Source organism: Spea bombifrons, chromosome 2 (assembly GCF_027358695.1).
Source record: "Spea bombifrons isolate aSpeBom1 chromosome 2, aSpeBom1.2.pri, whole genome shotgun sequence".
Classification (NCBI taxonomy): domain Eukaryota; kingdom Metazoa; phylum Chordata; class Amphibia; order Anura; family Pelobatidae; genus Spea; species Spea bombifrons.
In genome coordinates, this window is record NC_071088.1 from 45,564,131 (window position 1) to 45,587,527 (window position 23,397).

The 23,397-nt window shown below is 38.1% G+C and overlaps 1 protein-coding gene across 1 annotated transcript; it reads right to left on the bottom strand.

Moving 5' to 3' along the window:
- Positions 1-5,642: 5,642 nt before the first annotated feature.
- LOC128475248 (guanylyl cyclase-activating protein 3-like) lies at positions 5,643-22,177 on the bottom strand. The gene is made up of 4 exons (XM_053457719.1): positions 21,983-22,177; positions 15,640-15,789; positions 7,158-7,245; positions 5,643-5,796 (listed from the first exon to the last, which is right to left on the bottom strand). Exons 1-4 carry the CDS (start codon positions 22,175-22,177, stop codon positions 5,663-5,665), a joined length of 567 nt encoding a protein of 188 aa, XP_053313694.1. The 3' UTR covers positions 5,643-5,662.
- Positions 22,178-23,397: the final 1,220 nt, after the last annotated feature.

A 23,397-nucleotide genomic window follows, 5' to 3' on the forward strand; every position in this document is an offset into this window, starting at 1 on the left:
TGCCTTTTTAATTAATTTGTCTCAATAAAAAAAAAATTAGAGAAAGAAATTGTACTTTATATCGGTCACTGCATATACTGTCTTGTAATGTCGCAGATATGTGCTTTGGGCCCAAGCTCTTCACATGGGCCTATACCAGTATTTTTTCAGAATGTTGCCTACAAGAAGAAGTTGCCGAGACCTCACTATATGTCAAACATACACCCATCTTTGAGAGAATAATTTGAAGTGATGTACCGTTTGGGAGAGAAGGTAGTTTACGTGGAGTGGCACTTTGGGCTCAAGGGACTCTAGCATATAAGAGTCAATTTATGTTTTACTGTGTGCAAATTGATGTATGTATTCTCTAGTTACAGGAGTTAGAAAATGGTAATTCTCTGTTCCCCCCCCCTCCTGGGTTTACCTGCAATCAAACTTTGTTTTATTGTAAATAAGACACAAATACATTTACCAGCAGTGACAAACAGCTGACGATTAACATACAATTTGACCCAGTTGGAATAATTGAAGCTTAAGTGCTTGCATTGTACTGATGTACGAGAATTTTAAAAAGTTCTAGGCACCAACCATGCCAAGTCATACTGGATCACAAATATAGTTTCTGCAACCCTTTCTTTAATATTGTTACCAGTAAACGAGGTACCACTGTAGATTATACACTTCAATGACAGGTCAATGACTATTTGCATTTGAGGACCCCAAAATGACAAGCTTATTTATTTCCAGATATTTGTCATATCGGTGGGAGCGATTATAAAGTACCGTATTTCCCTATGGGGTGTAAAAACTGGGTGCGTCTTATGCAGTGGTGGTAGATTGACACCTCCCCACACGAAAATAATCATCTGCAGGGGACCTGCTGCTTACCTCTGTGTTGCTCAGCAGCGTCTCTTGTTCCCTCGGGCGACACAGGAACCCAGTGAAGTCACGTGAATGTACATCACATGACTCCGTTCCTGTTCGAGCAACGCAGAGGGAAATAGCGCCCCCCACGGAAGTCTGTGAGTGGCACCAGAAGAGCGGCAGTTCAGGTAAGGGTGGGGGAGTAAATAATGAATATATATATATATATATATATATATATGTGTGTGTGTGATAGCATGGATGTGTGTGTAGGGGGCACACGGAGGCTGAAAGTGATGTGCATGTACTGGCTGCCTGAGCATGATAGGAGTGTGATTGCTAACAATTGCTAGCAGGTAACATCAATCACACTCGTATCATGCCCAGGCAGCCAGTACAATAACTTAATGTAATATATTTTTTTCAAATTTTGGGCACCAAAACTAAGGTGCGTCTTTTACACGGGAGCGTCTTATACATGGGGAAATACAGTAATATTCTCTATAGTAGTAGTTCAACTAATGACAAGAACAAAACAATTCTTGTTTCAAAAAAAAAAAATAGTATGCAAGTATAATTAAGTACAAGGTAAAATGAATTGATAATTGGGTTAAAGTTTAGTAGACACACTTAGGCTTTCCTTGCCTGGGGTTCAAACAATGCTTTGAATGCTTTTTGGTTTCTCTTCCCATTTCTGTTTTTAAAATTAAAAAAAGTTTGGGGCAGTTTTTAAAATGTTTTTGGTGTCCCATATCCATTTCTGTTTTTACAGTGGAGCCAGGAAGTTGCACCTTCATACTTTTACTAGTAAAAACTACTCAGACACCAAAGTAACCCCCACAAACTACACATGGCCCAAAAACACACCACCTGAAGATTTCAAAGACCCTAGACAGCCGGTAGCTGTCTTCCTAAAATAAATGCTGTCATCAGCTCAAAAGTTTTGTACATCCATTTGTTTTTTTTTTTTTTTTTTTTTTTTTTTTACACAGTCCACTTATGTCGAGAATATCTGTTTTGTAGGATGTCTTCCCTCATCTCAAAGGGTTATTACCCATGTAAAACACTCACTGGCCACTTTTATTAGGTACACCTGTTCAATTGCTTGTTAAAACAAATAGCTAATCAGCCAATCACATGGCGGCAACTCACTGCATTTAGGCATGTAGATGTGGTCTGGACTACTTGCTGATGTTCAAACCGAGCACCAGAATGGTGATGAAAGAGGATTTAAGTGGCATGGTTGTTGGGGCCAGATAGGCTGGTCTGAGTATTTCAGAAACTGCTGATCTACTGGGATTTTCACACACAACCATCTCCAGGGTTTACAGAGAATGGCCTGAAAAAGAGAAAATATCCAGTGCGCGGCAGTTGTATGGACGAAAATGCCTTGTTGAGGGGAATAGGCAGACTGGTTCGAGATGACAGAAAGGCAACAGTAACTTTAACCACAACCAAGGTATGCTGAATATCAACTCTGAGCGCACAACACGTCAAGCCTACAGCAGCAGACGACCACACCGGGTGCCACTCCTGTCAGCTAAGAACAGGAAACTGAGGCTACAATTCGCACAGGCTCACCAAAATTGGACAATGGAAGACTGGAAGAACATTGCCTGGTCTGATGATTGAGGATGTTCATCAGCACTGCTGTGGCAGGGGTAATTCAACTTCTGACTCAAAGCAAGAAAGGTTCTGCGTACTTGGGACTGGTATCCCGGTGGTAACCTGACTACTACTTTTTCATATATGCCTGCTACCAGCTCTGCCCAACCCATGAACACTGGAATCATTAATCATCTTAAAAAAATAAGTGGGATACCCTCTACTGAAGAATTTCACACAGTCAAGTGCTAGATTTTGTCACCAATATTTATTACTCAGCAATGAATTTGAGATAATAAAAAATATTTTGTGCTGTCCACAAATCAGAGGTTTGGCTGGTAGAGTGAATGGGCAACGGCTAAAAGACTGACACTGTGCACATACGCCAGCCTAGTAGAATGCCTGGTTTTCTCACCAATATTTATTTATCAAAGTAGAATAATAGAGGATATAATAGAAAGCTAATTACAACAATGACTTGGCAGCAAATTACAGGCTTGGCTGGCACTAGCATAAATGGGCAACTGTCTTAAACTACTCAGGAACAGGTTTTAAATTTGAAACAATGGAAAAACAGTTAAACTGTGGGAAAGCCCAGTAGAATACCTGGTTTTGTCACCAATATTTATCAATGAAGAATAATAGATGAAAGATAATTTTAAAAAAATCCTCAAATTAGAGGTTTGGCTAATAGTATAAATGGGCAACTGTCTTAATCAACTAAACTCTACTCAGGAACAGGGGAAAATGTCTGCTTCCGTCAGGGTCACCTTTAATATTGATTGGACCTCCCCATACAATCACCTCCTTCACTCAAACACCAGAAAACTCCTACAAAAAGACAAAAGTACTTAATGCACTCACTCTACAGGTTAGTAGGAGAGAGTCAGTGCAGTCTTCACGTCTTCTGACCCTAATGTGACTCTGCGTGAGACATCCTCACACAACACATGCAAGGCAGGGAAGGAGCACAATACTATGTTGATCGCGAATAAAATTAATGCTGATGTGATCAGGTGCGGCTTTAGGTGCTTAGGCACCCTGTGCGGGCCATCCCTGTGGTGCCCCCTCCCCCACCATAACCCTCAGAGTCACTTTGTCTCCTTCTTCAATTTACCACACCTCTCTTTTACTCCTTTATGTAGTTGAGTTACGGATCAAATAAACAACACATGGAAACACAGCATTGCAGAATTCACCGATACAAGCAATTGCACTTTACAATGTCACGCTTGCATCGCCACTTAAAACACCCTTTGTTTTTGTCAGCACAGTCATGCATATTAAAAATAACCAACACATTTAATTGAATTCCCATGATGCTCACCCAGACATACTACTATCATGATGCTGGCTAAGCGTCATAGGAAGTGCAGCAACAGTAAAGCTGCAGATGCTAACTGTGAACTAAAATTCCCATGATTCTCAGCCAGCCAGGTGTCCACCATAATGCTGGCTAAGCATTATTGGAAGAGTAGTCCACAGCAGCAGATAATTTTTTTAATTAAAAAAGGCTAATTTTAGCCTCCCTCCCAGGACCCTTACACACTGCCTTTACACACACACACACACACACACACACACACACACACACACACACACACACACACACACACACACACACACACACACACACACACACACACACACACACACACACACACACACCTGCCCATAAACACACATATACACATACACTGCCTTTACACACACCTACCCATAAACACATATACACGTACACTGCCCTTACACACACACAGATATATACACGTACACTGCCCTTACACACACATAAACATGTACACTGCCCTTACACCCCTTTCTCCCCATCTCTTACCTCTTCCACCATCCTTCTTCCTTCTGCCTCCATGCTGTATCCTGCATCCTGTGGTGGTCACTTCAGACCTCGCTTTACTACTCCCTCATCACTAAGTGCCGGCTATTGCTGCAGAGCGCAGGGATGACTTCATATCCCCGCGCTCAGCATTATTTGCCGGTGGGTAGTGATTAGGGAGCGGTAAAGCAAGGTCGGAAGGGACAGACCTCGCTCCCTAATGTTGAGCGACCTAGAAGGAGATTGCGACCTCCCAGCTAGTCTGCAGCTGCTGATCAGGTGTCTGTGCGCCCCACACAGCTGCACCTGAAGTGAGTACAGATCTCGCCTCACCCTTCCTCTGCAAAGCAGGACAGAGACCCAAAATCGGGACTGAATTCTCTAGATCATTATCCCTCCTCTATCAAAGTTTCAAGTAGGCAGCATGCATTCTGGTAGGTAGTGTTCTCCTGGCATGCACCAAACCCAGATCCATCCATGAGGCTTCAAGATAGCGAAGTGTGATTGATCGCTGCAGAGAACATGTTTTCACTGCTCTGGATTCCAGTGGAATTACAGCACTTTAGAATTGCTGATGTTGTTTGTGATAATGAGGCAGTTTAGGACTCTGTAATGAGTGAGGACAGGTGATTTTTTTTATGTGCTACACTAAGCAGCCTCACTCTATGAGTGTGCGTGGTCAACTGCTTTGTGGCTAACCTGTTGTTACTCATAGACACTTCCAGTTCGCAACAAGAGCACTTCTGGTGCAGATCTAGCAGGGCAGAATTTCATGAACTGCTTTGTGGCAAAGGTAGCATCATACGTACCTTATTTAAAGCCATTGAGCTCTTCAATACAACTCATTCTACTGCCAATGTTTGTCTATTGAGATGGCATGTGCTTCACTGTATATGCTTGATTTTATGCACCTGTTGGTAATGGATGTGACTGAAAAACCTAAACTCAATACATAGGAGGGATATCTACATGGTTTTGCTCCTATATTATATCATTATACTTGATTGACAATTACTTTTTCTAACACAAGGGCACAAAACAACAAACATGAACACTTATATGAAGTAACTTTTATTGAACATATAATAATTTCATTGTTAAGTAATTGTATCCTCCAGATTATGTTTTCTATCTAAAAATAAGATAATATATAATAGTTTACGTTTAATATGACTCACAATTAGTGAACCATGCCATGTACTAACACTTAAGGGACAGGATTTCCTTGAAACCTTGTAAATGTGTTATTCCATAACAAGCTCTATGAATGAGTTTAAATTAAGCAATTAAAAAGTTATTTTTCCCATAGATTAGTAAAACTTACATTACAATGTAAATATAGTAGAACTGCATAGTAAAAAACAAAATCATCTTCACATATCATGGAATACTTTTCCGTCTTCCATTTTGGATTGTTTTGAGTACATTGGAAAGGTCAAAACTTTTTGAAATAAGTGCAAGAAGTGATTCATCTTTTTGTATACCAGTGATAAACTCTTCTAATGTCAACTCCCCTACAAAAAAAGAAGAAAATTTAATTATATTCTAAATGGAAAAAAAAACATTTTGCAATTAGTTTGTCAGCAAAGCCTGGAAAGCAAACCGAATGTGTCAGCAGAGAAAAACCATTCAGCTCATCTAGTCTAAATTTAAATGTTTCTATCCTATTCCCCCTCGTACTTCTCTCAACCTATTCATATTAAGATCCTTTAACTTTTCGTGGAAAGTTTTATCCTGCAATCCACAGACGAGTTTAGTAGCCCTTCTCTGAAATCTCTCCAATGTATCTATATCCTTCTAGAGATACTGTCTCCAGTGTAATACTCCAAGCAAGGTCTCACCAGTACTCTGTACAACGGCATGAAGACCTCTTTTGCATTATTTTGCACTTATCCACATTAAACATTGGTTGCTACAGCTCTGACCATTTTTTTAGTTTACTAATAAGCCATTTGGCTTATCCCTCCAGGAACATCAGCCCTGTTGGAAATCTCTGCATCATTAGCAAAAAGACAAACCTTACCATCAAGACCTTCTGCAATATCACTAATAAAAAAATAAATAGAATGGTTCCAGGTACAGATCCCTGTGGTGCCCCACTGGTAACAAGACCTTGCTCCGAATATACTCCATTGACTGCAACCCTCTGTTGTCTGTCACTCAGCCACTCCCTAATCCATTCAGCAATGTGGGAATTGAAATCCAAAGATTTCAGTTTATTGATAAGAATTCAATAAGGGACAGTGTCAAAAGCTTTACCGAAATCTAGATATGCAATGTCTACTACACCACCTCGATCTTTAATTTTAGTCACCCAATCCAAATAAATCTATAGGATTAGTTTGGGATGATCTTCCAGAGGGAAACCCACGCTGTTTCTGATTTTGAAATTCATGTAATTTAAGATATTCAACAACCCTATAGTTTAACATAGTTTTCATTAATTTCCCTACTACCGATGTAAGAGTTACTGACCTATAGTTGCCCGACTCCCTACTACTTTTCTTGTGAATGGGTACTACATTTGCTGTGAATCTTTTCTTTGTAACAATGCAACATGGTATATAACTGAGGTTGATGTTAACCATGGTCTGCAGAAAAAACACCCCTCCAGCTTTACAAAAGTTAATTGTATTACAGCTAAAAACAATAATAAAAGCATTGAAACTGTGTTCAATTTTGATACAAAACAAGGTTTTATTATAACAAAGAGATCATTGCATTTTAGCTGTAAGCATGTTAATATATATATATATTTTTTATACTTATACTTTTTATCTTATTTTATAAAATTCTTTCTAATGTATGTTGTAATGTTTAAAAAACTAACAATGTCCATTATTATTTTCTTCAAAACCGTAAGTATATTTTATACCATCTCCATTGACATCAATCTTTTGAAATAACATGGCTGTGAAATCTTCTGGGTTCACCCCTTGGTGGCCATTTATAGCTTGAACTGCCTGAAACCAAAAATATAATCAGTAACATTTAATGGTATAAAAATAAACAATATGTACAATAAGGAAACATAATTGAATACATAAGTATATACAAAATTATACAGAAAATAGGAATCAGTAAAGTAATCACTAATCACTATCTTACATCTAAATTAGCCATTTTCACTAACAAATGTTGCTCGGTCTTATAGTAACCAAGTCCAGAACTTCTCTCGGGCAGTACTTGAGGAGTAGTAACATAACGTGGTTTTTCACTGAGATAAATTCAAAAAGATTATGTGGTGTTGTTTTAATTATTGCCAGTGAAAACCACCAAACTCTAGTATTTTAGTATAGCGAGAGTGAGCGAAAGAGTGACTTTCTCCCAATGTCTTCCTGCATACAAAACATACATAGCACAGTTGGTGCTGTCATCAAGATGATAAAAAAATAAACACAAATATAAACAATATAGAAAAGAGAATTGTGGGTCCCTCAGTTTGACAACCAAGTGATATTCATTAATTTAAATACGGGCATCATCAATTATCATAGTTGTGTCTTATCAATCACCATCTAAAACTAGCTAACTGCAGCCAGCTGAAGAACTCCTAGAAGCTCTGGGAACCTAGAAGAAAGGACACAGACCTCATGCCTGAAAGGCTTCCTCTAAAGTAACCAACAGAAAAACAGAAAATGTATACAACTGAAAAAGAACAAATATTAATACTTATGGATTTACCAACCAAAACTTCCTCTAAAGTTCAAGCAACATAAAATCATCAGCATGTGTGTTGGCCACATAAAAGTAGCTCTTTTTGTGAAGCTTTTTAATGTATTGTGAGAAAATATCTACGAAGAGTACAGATTATGTACTTACTGCAGTCCAAGCTACCATAATACCTCATAATCAACACCATCATTTGCACCACTTTCACAGGAAGAAGTAGAGCAGATGAATCAGAGATATGGGGAAAGATTCAGGCAAGGTAGAATGGTAAAGCAAAATACATGACATGCCTTTCCAAGGCTAGCGGGTGGAACCTTCTGGAGAGGAAGGTATTGACCTGGGCATTTTGAATCATGGGACCACTTGGGGAGAATATGACATTCTCCTGTGATCCAATTGATTTCTGCTTAGAAAATATACCAAATGTTTGGCCTTCCCAGGTAACTATACAGTTTTTAAGCCCTACTTCCCTGCTCCAGCCTGATCCTTGTGCCACCCTACTTGTTTATATAAACTGTTACATAGTTTTCTTGGAGATGCTGGCAACTGACCGGTCATACCCCCTGGGGAGAGTTGTCAGGAAAGTTGTGCTTTCAAAATTTCCATTTCACTGTTATGAAGTGCCAACACTAGCACGTTTCCACAGCATGGAGGAACGAGATGGCCCAACATAATGCATAATTTCATGGATGAGGAAACTTTGAAGAGATCTCATTGATTTAATTATACATTATAAAGGGCCAAGCCCTTCTTGTGGCAGAGGCTCGCTGGGTCTGTTCGTTCATAATGTAGTGAAGGGAAGGAGCTGAAGCATAACTCTTCATGTGAACTCTGTCTTTAATGTAAAAATCTGTGCTACCTGATATTAGAGGTATGCATCCCAACATATCCCAGGGTTGGATATTTATCCATTCACAGGAAAAAACACCAGGATGTGTTAGAGTTTAGAATCTGGACAGCACAGGTCCATCAGGCAATTTTGTGAAGTTAGTTTGGCAGTACCATGTATCCAAATAATTTGACCCTATTGGGAATTTGACCTTCAACATACCAGTGCAATGATTGAGCAGAAACCATCTGGTATACTTTGCTGATGCATCCCACACTGGGACAACCAAGCTGGTGGCATCAGAGTAAGCAATTGCTTAGTTACAACTAAGGACTGTCAAATACCAAAAAGACTCATTTTTCTGTCACAGCATTGGTACTGACCATGAACTGGGTGCTCTAGCTAACCAACAAAGCCACAACAACCTCTCCAAGTGTATTTGGGTGGATCAGAAGGATATTGCTGTGACTGCCTTGTTGCAGGAAGTGCAAACATGGTGGACCTAAAACTTGGTCGAGTTAGGTCTTGGAGTGATAGCCGACAAATGGCATGGGGATCTCTAAATGAATCTGTTGTGCCTACAGCATCAGGTGGTATTTAAAGGTCGATCAGTGCACTCTACTTGTCTTGGGGTTTATGGCCTTGCTGCAGCTTTGCCTGTGGCCGGCTTCATCTAGGCAGATAATTCCACAAAACACAAAAATATGCGGACCTGGACAAAACATAGTTCATACAGTCTTTCCAAGTATGAACAAAAGTTCAAAATCTTCATTCAAAGTGATGAACCGTTTAGTGATCAAAGCATGTATGAAATTAAAAACACTGAAGCGGAGGATCCGTCTAAAAAGAACCTACAACTGAACCCACCCACAAAAGCAGCTTACGGGAATCTAAATAATATATATATATAATAGTGTTATACCGCGATATACTTTACTAAAATAAAAACACAATGGTCGGAATAACACTCGCTATATTAAAAACTCGGAGCCATAGTGTTAAGGCGCAGCATGGTTTTCAGCAATGTATAACATTGTTTCATCAAAGCCTGTACATGTATAGCTGTTTCCTTCGTTAGCAATAGCGTTTGCACTTAGATTTGGCGGTTAGAAAGCTCAGTCACCAATCCGTGATCTCACGATTGGAGACTCCGCCTCTATAGAGGTCAAAAAAAGGCATATAGCCCTTAGATATTGGAGTCCATAATATATCTGCCACTTGTTGAAATATAGTCTATAGACTGATATAATGTATTTAGACCCAATGTCCATGCATAACATCAAAAAAAATAAATACATTAAATGAGAATACCAAAAACCTTTCATTCAGACATGAGAGTAATGGTCCGTTTATTCAGCTCCCCTTCATTTCTCTCCCGGAATCTTTGGAGTGCCACAAAAAGCTTGGGGCCAGCCTGTTAAGGTAAGTATAGAAACTCTGGAATATTTGTGATATTTATTGATTTACAGTATGCCATTGTATTCCGTAGTGATGTACAGTGGGTAACCTGGTCAATAGTAACAACCTGGATTTCGAAACAGAAGGTGAGGAGGGCCCTGCCCAACTCTATGACGATAACGGTAAATTACTGCTGAACAAAGACAGTATACTATAGAAAACAATATTTTCTGAATAGAATAGTTGTGACTGAGCCCGTGCCTCTAGGGGGCCTGGTGGGACCCCTTCTTCCTGTATCCTCGTACCAATTCAAAATTGTTTAGAATTTGTTTGTAAACTATTTTTAACCCGCACAGGGAGACAGGAGCGTATGAGGGTCACGTGAAACCGAGGCTGCCCGCACAATGTGCGCAAGCAGCCAGAAGGAAAGCTGCATGAGCGTGGGATATATGTCTGTGTTTATGTGTGTGTATATATATATATATATATATATATATATATATAGGTAAGCATGGATGTGTACTTCTGTGTGTGTGTATGTGAGCATGGATGCGTAATTGTGTGTTTGTGAGAAAATGGATGAGTAATTGTGTTAGTGTGCGTGTGAGCATAGATGTGTAATTGTGTATATGTGTGAGCATGGATGTGCAATTTTTTTGTGTGTGAGTATGGATGTGTAATTGTATTAGTGTGTGTGTGTGCATGAATATGTGCTTTTGTGTGTGTGTGAGCATGGATCTGTACTTTTGTGTGTGTGAGCATGGATCTGTACTTTTGTGTGTGTGAGCATGGATCTGTACTTGTGTTAGTGTGTGTGTGTGTGTGAACATGGATGTGTAATTGTGTGTGAGCATGAATGTGTACTTTTGTGTGTTTGAGCATTGATGTGTAAGTGGGGTGAAATAGAGTGTGTTAGTGAGTATGAGTAAGTGTGTATAATTTGTTTGTTTACATATGTTTTATGTTGGAAGGAGGGGGGTCAAAGAAGGCACAGACTAGGTGTTGGGGGCCTGGGACCTTTTTCCGCATCAGGGACTGGTGGTTTCTAGTAATGTCTCTGCCTTCCTCATTGCGGGAGAGGCCAAAAAATATGTGATGCAAGGACAATACTGTTCTAAACACAAAAAATCCACACAACAGAGATCAGGAAACAACTCACCACTCAAATGGGACAGTTTGAGACAATGCTTGACAAATCTGATCTCTACAAATCAATTACTTTACAAACAAAAGTTAATACTAAACCTAGGAGCAACAGTGTTTGCAAATTAGGTATAGAACTGGCAAATCAATAGCTAGAGTAATTCATAAGAAAACAAAGTAGCTACACACAGAATTAAAGGCAGCAAGGAAAGACTTATTATAGCCATGTAGATATTTAGAATATTTCATAATAATAATAATAAGGACAATAATAAATTATTATAATATCCTCTACATCTTGCAACCTGGCAATTCTCCTCCCACCTGTAGCTCTCAGGCAGATCTAGAAGAGGATCCTCGCTGCAGAAAATAGGGAAAGCTGCCCCCTAGCAGTCAACAGGATACACTGCTACAGATGGAGCTAAATGTAGTACACGGGTGCAGCAAAGGCAGAGGAGACACACAGGCATAGAGCAGAAGAACCAGAACCCAACAGTGGTCAGGAGCCAGGCAGTAGTCAGGAACCGATAACCAATTAACACGGGTCAGGCAAAAGAGCAGTCGGGGTCATTAACATAATTCAGGGCAGGCGGTAATCTGCGGTAGTCAGGAAACAAGCAGAAGTCAATACCAATGGTTCCACACAGTGGCCCTAACAACCAAAGCAAGCCCTGATTACGAGTCCCACGTCCATTTCAGGTTACTCGCTGGACCCGCACCATTTGTTTTCTATGCAATCTAAATAGTATTGCAGTCCTCCACTATCCTCCGTGTGTCACGCGGAGTAACATTAAGGTCACAAGGAGGGAAGACTGCATTGACTCTGACAGTCTCCTTCTAATCTGTAGAGTCAGAGTGGCAAGTACTTTTGTGATTTTTGTGGGGGGGTTTTTGTGTTGGAGTGGAGGGTGTGATTGCATGCTAGGGAGTTTGGGGAGGGGTGGTGGAAGAAATGCCTGCCCAGGGTCTAATTAATATTTAAGGCTCTGAACGTAAGCGAGAAAGATCCGCAAACAAACAACTGAAGTCAGCTGCAGTAAAGGCCTGGCAAAAAATCACAAAGAAGGAAACCCAGTGTTTGATGATGTTGATGTGTTTCAGACTTCAAGCAGTCATTGCCTGCAAATGATTCCGACAAATTATTAAAAATGAACATTTAATTTATGATTGTGTTGATTTGTCCAATTACATTTGAGCCCCTGAAGTAAGGGGGGGGCGATTTATGAAAATGGTTGCAATTCTTAAACATTGCATACAATATTTTTGTTCAGCCCCTTGAGTTAAAGCTAAAGTCTGCGCTTTAATTGTATCTCCATTGTTTCAATTCAAGTCCATCGTGGTAGGATACAGAGCCAAAATTATGAAAATTGTGTCAGTATTCAAATATTTCTTTTTTTTTTTTTTATTGAAAATATAATGCAATTTACAGAATTCAAATACCGTATTTGCTCGATTATAAGACAACCCTGATTATAAAACGACCCCCCAAAATCTGAATATTAACTTAGGAAAAAAAGAAAAAGCCTGAATATAAGACGACCCCAAAGGAAAAAAGTTTTACCAGTAAATGTTAATTCATGTAAACTATTTTTTTTTATAAAAGCTATGATTGAGAAAAATATTTTTTTTGTTTTTATTTCTTGTATTTTCCAACCTGTCCCCCAGTTACGCACATCTGCCCCCAGGCTTGCCACCCCAATATGGCACTGTGGCCCATGATATGCCTTTTAACCCTCTATATGCCACTGTGCTCCATGGTATGCCTTTTGACCCCCTATGTGCCACTCTGCCTCCAGAAATGCCTTATACCCCTATATCCCATTCTGGCATTTAGGGGGTTAAAATGCATATTATGGGGCAGAGTGGCATATAGGGAAGTATAAGGCATTTCAGGAGGCAGAGTGGCACTAAGGGAGTTAAAAGGCATTGTATAGAGCACTCTGCCTCCAGAAATGCCTTATACCCCTATATGCTACTCTGGCATTTAGGGGGTTAAAAGGCATATTATGGGGCAGAGTGGCATATAGGGAGGTATAAGGCATTTCAGGAGGCAGAGTGCTCTATTAAATGCCCCCTTAACGCCACTCCAGAAATGCCCTATGCCCCCATTTAACACACACACACACACACCCTATACCTCCATTTAATTAACACACACACACACTCTCTCTCTCTCTCTCCCCCCCTTCCCCCTCTCTCACCCCTCTCTCCCCTCTCTGCCCTCTCTTACCGGTGCTTCCAGCCGGGGCAGCGGGTTGACGTCGCCTTCCGCTGCAGCCGCAAGGAGGTGGAGTTGGCAGCGGGGGTTTGTATGCGTCCGTCGCGTATACTTTCCCCGGCTGTCAGAGGTCAGAGATCAGAGTTCCCCGCACCGGTGCGGGGAACTCTGGTCTCTGACAGTCGGGGAAGGCCTACGCGACGGACGCAGACAACCCCCGCTGCTAGCCACACCTCCTTCCGGCTGCAGCGGACGTTGTCTACGCGGATCGCGTAGACGTCAACCCGCTGCCCCGGCAATACAGCAGGAAGCACCGGTAAGTGTGTGTATGATGGGGGGGGCAGGAGGATCCAGGTCCCCTGCAGCGGTGCGGGGGATCTGGATCTTAGTCTCCTAATCAGACCTCTATTTGAGGTCTGATTAGAAGACGACCCCGATTAGAAGACGAGGGGTATTTTTCAGAGCATTTGCTCTGAAAAAACCTCGTCTTATAATCGAGCAAATACGGTATTTCTTGACCTAACTAATAAACCTAAATAATAAATAATGGTCTGCAAAACACAAAACATTTTTTAATGTATACTTAATAAAATCAGCATTCAAGAGAATGGGACAAAAAATATATACTGTAAACACTTGAGTCCTCTTATACTTTAAGTACATATGAGCATAGATTTGGATAGTGTCATGACCACTTCCAAATCTATGTTCAGACATCAGTTTAAGTATTTAGTATAGTACTCATCTCCAATACTCAGACCCTATTTTTGATGGAATTTGTATTTTTTATTAAAGCTTGAAAAGTAAAGCACATTCTCTCAATTTATGTGCAGTAGACCAGGTACGCACCTATATACAGTTCCTCGAGGTACACAAATAGGGCACAACTTTTGTCCCATCTTGAGCAAAGTTATCTTTAATTAAAAATTAAACTATGCGTGTTGAGGAAATAGTGAACTGTTTGTAGCCCTTAAGGACTGAAGTTGTGCCCCTCTGTTCTAGACTACAATTCTGATCAAAGCAGTTAAGCAGGCACATGGACAGGAGAATTGCCAATACAGAGGCAAAAAGTTGTTAAAGTTTAAATGCAGAACCCCAAAATATACACAGAGAAATGCTGTTCCCCCTGGAGTCGTGGCTATTATTACATTTTCCATGAACTAAATAGATGGCTAAGATATGCATTCCACAGCAGCTGCAGTACCAATCCATAATAATATAAAAATTAACCTTTGGCACTTCAGTAGTTGAGTAACATAGAAGACTGAGAGTCATGGTCAGGGCCGGCCCTACCATGGAGCAGAGTGGGGCAATTGCTCCAGGCGGCACTTTTGAAGCCCCAAGCCCTTTTTTGTTTTTTTTAAAGCGGAGGAGAGAGAGGGGCGCCGAGTGGTTTTCGCTTACCCGCTCGGTGCCCCTCTCTCTCCTCTGCGAGCCCTCTAGCTCGGTCTCGGATTGTAATGCTGAGCACCGGAAGATGACGTCATTTCCGGTGTTCATCATTACAAGCCAGCACCGAGACCGAGCAGGGAGACTCGCCGCAGGACTGCTGAAAGGTAAGTAAAAGGGGGGGGGATAGGGTAGATAATAGGGAAGGAGAGGAAGGTTAGATAATAGGGAGGGAGAGGAAGGGTAGGGGGGGGCAGAACTTTAAAATTCGCCCCAGGCGGCATTATGCCTTGGGCCGGCCCTGGGAATGGGAACTGCCTCGTGCCAGTTCATGTTAAGTAGTAAAAATAGAAATGTGTATTTGCCATTTTTTGTTATTATCTTTCTTTTTGTGTGTTTAGCAATAAGTGACACCACTGTTTGTGAACTGCATTACAATAAATTAAATACATACATTTAAAATAAGCAGTTCTAAAAAAGCAGTATGGTGGATTGTCATATATATATATCACAACACAGTCAACTATTCAATGAACTATTCCATAGTATGTATACTTGCTATAATATAAAGTTTTTAGACTCTTTCTTTCTGAACATTACAATCATGCCATTGCAATTTATGTGGCATTGGAGCGATATGAGACATTAGAAAGCAGTCTTTATTATAAAGACAGTCCACATTATATTTTCAGAAAATGGTTTTCTTACCGTTATTATACTTAGCAATTCTTTACGGTCAATTGATCCATTTCCATCTGCATCATATAGTTTAAAATACCACTTTAATTTCTGATCAATTTTCCCTCGCAAAACCAAATTTATTGCAGCAATAAATTCCAGAAAGTCGATAAATCCATCCTGGAGGTCAGAAAAAATACATTAACCACATTTATTTGAAATGGTGTATAATAATTTTAGATTTTTTGTGTACATTGAACTGAAATAAAAATACAGCGGAGACATACTATCAGTTCCTTCACAAACATAACTAATTGGTGATGCCAATAAATAAGTTACACTTTTATTTTACAGGAACAAAACATGCAACTTTTTCACCTTCTGCAAAATGTCTGCAATGTCTATGTTTTTTCTAAAATAAATCTCTATTTAACTTTTTATGCTATAGTACAGACCTGAGCAACCTTAAACAATTCGAAGAACAGAATATCAAGAGCACCACTAGGATCTCACTGAGCAAACAGACAAAACTAACAAAAACTCTCCAAATTTGTAATATATTCCAGCTAGATCAATACTTACTCACTGAACTTACAGAGATAGTATTATTTTAAAGAGTAAATTATTCCTAACCCCAACCGTGTAGTTAGGCCGCAATCTTCATTGAAATATTTAGCATTCAGCACATTGGCAGCCCGAGTTCATAAGTAATCCGCCAGATTTACAATCAAGTTTACAGGCGATGTTGACATTAATTTTCTCTTCAACAATAACAAAAGGCTATTGTTTTTTAGAGCCCAAGGTCGTGCTCTTCCGTCTTCTACTGCCGTGTATTAATCAAACGTAAAGAAGGGGATACGGTGATCCAAACTGTGGAAGCCACACCGGAGCCAAGTCCACAATCTTTGTCTTCTGTAGAAACATTGGGTGGGCTAGATCTTCTAGGATCTCCCCGAGAGGAGATCCCCTGAAGTCTTCTCGTACTCCTGAACAAAAAAAAACTTTCTAAGGGGTAGTGGGGGCCAGAAGGCACACACCACTCCCCCACCAAAACTGGACTGAGTCTTCGGGAGCTCAGCTTCACTGTAGCTTCAGACGACCCAGTGGTGCTTAACTCACTACCGTAACCAGAATCAAACATGCTTTGAATCTGAAAAATCTGAAAAGTGACAGTGCCAAGAAATGGCTATTACTAAATAGAGACAGATTGTGCAGCAGTTTAATATACGTGTTGTATGTATTGACGTCATTGGAAGGAGGAGAAGGGTGACATTGAGAGTTTCGATTTTAAAGTAACCTGCGATATGCAAGCTCCTATTTATTTTATATGTAAGTGCAGAGATTATTTTATTGTATTAAACTCATTATTTGTATTCACCTTCGACTCCTATACTGTGCTCTTTTGAAGTTCTCGGTGTCTCTTATCGCTATGAACTGTTCGACTGCTTGAGGTCTACTTTGGAGGAGAGAAGTGGATGATTACCACTTATATGATTTGAATATCACACATGCTCATTTATGGACTTGGGGAAGCACTACCTAACGTTAGAGTCCATCCTGATTTTGGTCTTTCATATCTACATATCAAGTTTCATACTATACTATATTGTTTTGTCTGTTTTTATTTTTTCATATTTGGACTCCTCTGGTCGATTTTGGACTCCTCTGGAATTTGATTTGCATCAATTGGGTATTATATAAATTAAATTTGTGTTTTATACTTATTGGTGTGTTGGGTGCGGTCACAGGTGATTTAGATTTTTTGTTTAAGAAGTTTCAGTGAAACAACAGTGGGGTTTGTTTCTTATGGTGAACCAGGAGCACCTTATATTTATATTTGTATTGGTTATTGTATTTATTTTGCACATCACTTATTGTTAAATAAAAAAATTACCTTTTCATTAAATAACGTTATGAAATAAATTACATATCGGGAGGAAATTAATGAATTAAAAAGTGTGGTAGTTACCTAGTCTGACAACCATCTGTATTAAGATGAAACCCTAGAGTTAGAGATAAATATCAACCTGTGCTGCTACCCCCTAAATATCAAGATGAATGAGGTCTAAAGCGGCTTCAAGGGAATCCTGCTAATACTGCCTAAGAATTGGCTTGCCAATACTAATTTATACAAAGTATCAAATTGTGTCAGTTTTGGAGTAGCATGTCCATTTTGCAAATGGCTGGATTTGCTAGGGGTAAAAGTGGAAACAGGAGACAGGAAGGAGCTTTTAAAATGAAAAAGGGAGTCTCCCAGTCATTTTCTATTGGTGGGAACAAGTGAGCTGTTGAATATTTAGTTATGCTAATCATAGAAATTATGTACTTGTAAGTCCTTGTCTCTGATTGGTCATTTCACACAGAGAGGTTCCGTTTGTTGGTTTACACCAGTACTGATTTGTCATTTCTTTAGTTTGATAAGAATAAGCACAAGACCTGGGCTGAACGACCCAGGATCTAAGCATGTACTGGCAAAGGGGAAAATGTTACGCTCCCTGTAAAAATGATTGATAAAACTGTCACTGCTATTATACCTCAGTCATTATATCCTATTTTACAGGGGATGAACTTCTCAGTGTTCTCCAGGCTGTTGCTGAATATGGCTAAAGAGGGTTTACCCTCAAATATGTCTCTCTCTATCAAGTCTCCGAATTAAGTATCTTTACTGAGGTTGTAAAAACAAGAAAGCCAAAAAAGGAAGGCTAGACAAACTTAGTACAAAGATATTGTGTAGAGATATCCTTACAATATTGGTTGGGGAAAAAGGCTGATAGTAGAGGTTGGTAAAAAGTCCAACTAGCCACTGAGGTAACACTGGGCATACAACCTGTCAACTTAGATGATGTAGAAGCTTCAGGGAGAAACATTGGTAAAGAAAAGTTAATGACCCCACAATAATGGATGTCAGCACTAAGATGGCAGAAATAAATGGTTTCAGAGAATAAGATGTGGGCTGGTCTGTATTTTAAGATCAAGGGTGATCTATCTCACCTTTCTAAAATTGGGACACCATTTCAGACTATTGGTATGGTCAATAAAGAGTATTCCTTAACACGTGATATATGTGCTCAATTTTAAAATGTCATATATGTGCTCAATTTTATGAAAGGTCAAAACACCTCACCCTCCCCCACCTCTGAAAAAAAGGAAATTAATAAGATATATAGAAGAAATAGAGGAAGAGGGAAGAAAATAGTAACAAAGAATAATTCTCCTAGTAATGAAATTGTAAATTTATCAAAATATCAATTAAATGCTGTAGAGATTTCTCTTTCGAATAAGGGTTTAAAATTTGCCCCGAATACGGGTCCAAATAACTTCAAGCTGTTTCTCGATACCCAGAGAGTCATTAGAAACTTAACAGTAAAACGTTTTTCCCTGAAAAAAGAACCGGAAAATAAGATAGAAAATGAAACAACAGAAAAAGATCTCTTTTCACACACTAATTTCAAACTAAAGTCCACTTTTTACCCGCAACAGGACAAAATTGACCATCTGGAAGTTTTTAAGGATATGCTTCTTCAAGAATTTGAAAATATAGACAAAAATAATAAAAGATCGCGCAACCTTACTAAAAAAAGAAAAGGAAAGTCTAGCACAATTAAAAGACAATAAACAAAAAGTCATAAAAGCGACTGTGATTATGGATCGCACCTACTATATGGAGGAATCAAATAGAATATTAAATGATTACGATACATATAAAAAATTACAGAAAGATCCAACTAAAATATTACAAAAGGAATTAAAATTACTTTTACAAGAAGGTAAGAATAATGAGATACTCAATAAAAATGAGTTCGAATTTTTGGATATCAAATTCCTAAAATTTGCAATATTCTATTGCTATTTTTTACTTAAGATTCATAAAAATCCTGTAACACCCCCAGGAGGTCCTATCATTAGTGGGATTGATTCCCTCACTAGCAACGTATCCCAATATATAGATTTTTATCTACAAAAATACGTGCCACTTGTCCCTTCATATTTGAGAGACACTAAACACAACTTAAATATTTTACAGGAATTAACATGGTCACCCGATTATCTATGGGTTACCATTGATGTTTCTTCCTTGTATACAGCTATTCCTCATGAAGGACGAATTGTCGCTAATAAGAAAGTTTTAGACTCTGATGCCAATATGAGTCCTCTACAAAGTAAATTTATAACAGATTGTATTCGGTTTATACTTGTATGTAGCAGATATGGGAGGCCAATTAGATCTGGTCTAATAATCCGTTTGGTGCAAATTTGGTCCTATAGCGGCGCTACATTGATGATATTCTTATTATTTGGCAAGGGTCGAAAGAAGATCTAAGCAGTTTTATTTCTTATGTTAATAATAATCAGTATAATTTATAATTTACTTCTTCTATTAATACATCTCAAATCGATTTCTTGGATCTTTACATATCTGATAATCAAATACACACTAAAACATATTTTAAACCCACTGATGGCAATAGCTACATAGACTTTACTAGTTGCCACCATCCTCAGTGGCTAAGGAACATTACGAAGTGGCACGTATAAGAAGAAACTGCTCAAATTAAGCAGATTTTGGTTTTCAAAGTCAACAACTGTTGAAAAAATTCGGAGAAAGGAATTATCCAAAAGAATTGTTAGAAGAGGGCTTTAGAGAGGTTAGCATGAAGAAAAGAGAAGATTATCTTGACACTCAATGTCATTGGAACATTTAGGTAATATACGTAACCACAACCATAAACATAGCGTCTCTAGACATTGCAATAATTGCAGGAAGTTCTCCCTGGCCGATTTTAAAATCATAGGCATAGATTTAGTATTGCCATACTGGAGGGGAGGAGACATTAAACGTGAACTCTGTATGGGTCAACATGAATGATTAATATTTTAGAATGTATATTTTATCATGAATTTTTAATTATTATCATATCAAAAACTTTTGAAAAAGATTTGACAAAACCAAATGGTCAACTAATGAATTTGGCAATTAAGCAGTTGATCAATACCAATTAAATAATAATCATAATGAATTAAACTCACAATTGATTAACCCACTATGGGTCACCATGGAGATATCATGTTTATTTTAAAATTAGTTATTTTGAAATAAGTTATTTAAAAATGAGTCATTTAAGTTGAAATAAGTTATTTAAATTAAAATAATTTATAGAGATATTAATGGTATTTATTAAAATAAATTATGGAGATATTAATGATATTTTTGGTATTATAATTACTGGGAGTTTTAATTAACATAAACTAATTAAACGTTAAAATATATAGTATGTCATTTTATTGATTCAAACATTTGATACTGATTTCAATATTTAATCATTGGGTTTTTAATATTAATATGATAGGTACAAACCTATCATGGCTTTTTGTAGCACACTTGTGTCTTAAACTATGTTAATTACATTTTACATAAGCAGAGTCCATATTTAATGTTTAAATTATTAATAATTATTATTAAAATGCTGTTACTGTTAATATTTTATTTATATAGAGCCAACATTTGCAATAGACATATACAGAATTGGTAGGTTTCAGCTTTGCATTATATTTTGAACAGTAAAGGAGTCTACAATATTGCAAAAACACTAGGAGCAAGGTCTTGTGTGCTCAAGGGACCGTTAGGCACATTATTTTGTTTTTTTGTTTCCCATATATAATACAGTGAAATGCATATATCATATAGTGAAACCCATATATGCATTACAGTATATGATATATGGATTTCACTATATGATATATGCATTTCACTATAAAATACATTTGTTTCAGTATATGATATATGCATTTTAGTCAATGATATATGCGTTTCAGTATATGATATATCATAGACTAAAACGCATATATTTTATAGTGAAACGCATTTATCATATACTGAAACAAATATATTTTATAGTGAAATGCATATAGTGAAAACCATATATCATACACTGAAACGCATATATCATATACTGAAACGCATATATCATATACTGAAAAGCATATCCTCACAGTGCATGCACAACTTTGTAAAACTTTAGCAGAAGTTAATCTTGGAGGTTCCAAACTGTTCTACAAGAGTGACAAAAATATTAAGTCTCTTTATAACTTCGGACTAGTTATATCTTTTGACATCTTCGCTATTTAACAGATTTAACAATCTTGGCATACTAACAAAAACATTCTGCATACTTAAATTGTTTTTTTTCCTAAAAGTGTGGCCAATAAAGTGATATTAACTGAATATATTGTGTAGATATAACATGTAAACATCAAGAACACACATTCGGTACACATTAATATAAAATATATTAAGGCACACAAAAAGAGAAAAAAACATAACTTACTGGTTCTTCATAAATCATTTTCTAAAACATGTTAAATATTTACTTACCTTGTTCATATCAAATGTGCAGAATACTTGTTCAATGTATTGATTTGCCTCTGGATTCATTCCTTGCAGGCCAAGTAATCCTTTAAATTCATGGAGACTGAGCTGTCCAGATGGACACTCTTTCATAAATTTTCTGTACCAATGATGTATCTCCAGTGCATTAATATCATCTGCTGATGAGTTAGACGAACCCATATTGTTTATATAAGTCAGAGTAGAAGTATAAATCCCATATGCAACGAGGCAAAAAATCCTTCACTTTCCACAAGGTTTCCCAAAACAAGATCCTTCTAAACCTCTTAAAGCTTGTTACAGTGAAAGACTATAAAGTGTAAAAATAGAAGCTTGGTAAGATTAGGTGCAAAGTCAAGTGGGTAAACATGTCTGTGCGTGAGATGATTGTTTACTTTTGCTTTGCTCATTCAGGGTAAAATGGAAATTATATCACATATTTCTTATTTCTTTTTACAACAAAATACCTCATTGATTTTCTATAAGTATGTACCTCTATATAATATAAAATACATTAGCCATTGTACTGAAAATAACTGCACACACATTTATAGTTTAGGAGCACAACATTTGCAAGTGAGCCCTAATTAATTTCCATGCACTATCCTATTCCTGTATCCAGATCCTTTGGAGTATCTAATAAACAAAAAACTGCCCCTCGAGTCACCCCCGGTGTTAGACGCATTTTTAACCTCGTAGATACCACACATCGCAAAGAGGACCGCAGGGCAAACAACTACAGTGATTGCAAGAGCACAAGAAGCCTCTTCAATAGAATGTTCTATATATTAATTAAAGCAGTTTACATATACAGGACCACTCAAGGAATATACACTCGATGGAGAAACCCACCACCCAGTTTAGCGCTAATAAATACAAGTAGGGTAGCAATATGTTGGACACTTAGTTGGACAGTGCTTAAAATTAAATTAAAAGTACAAATACTGTAGGTGACCCTAGCACGTTTTCCACATAAAATCACTCATATATAAATATATAAATATAAACTGGACTTAATAGCCTGGCCCATTGGGGCTGTTCTGTGTAGGAGTAACAACCATACTCACTAAAGTAATAAGGTTAGAATCAGTGTAAAGAGCTTATGAGAAGGAAGATGTAGAAAGGTTGTGGAAAATTCTAGAAGAGGCAAATGAGAATATAATTCTATAATAATAAGGTAAGATTCATGGGAAGCTATAAAGGAATAATACATTTTACTATTCACTGAAATGACCATACACAACTTAGAACCTAACAAATGTTGTGTCCATGTATCCCAAGGGGTAACAGGTAATCTGGGTGCCTCTTGGTATAAACATATGGACTCGGCAGTCACCCAAGGATGATTCAAAAGAAATGTTAGAGCTCATGGTATTTGTTGAGCCCTTTTGGGTAGAAGGCCT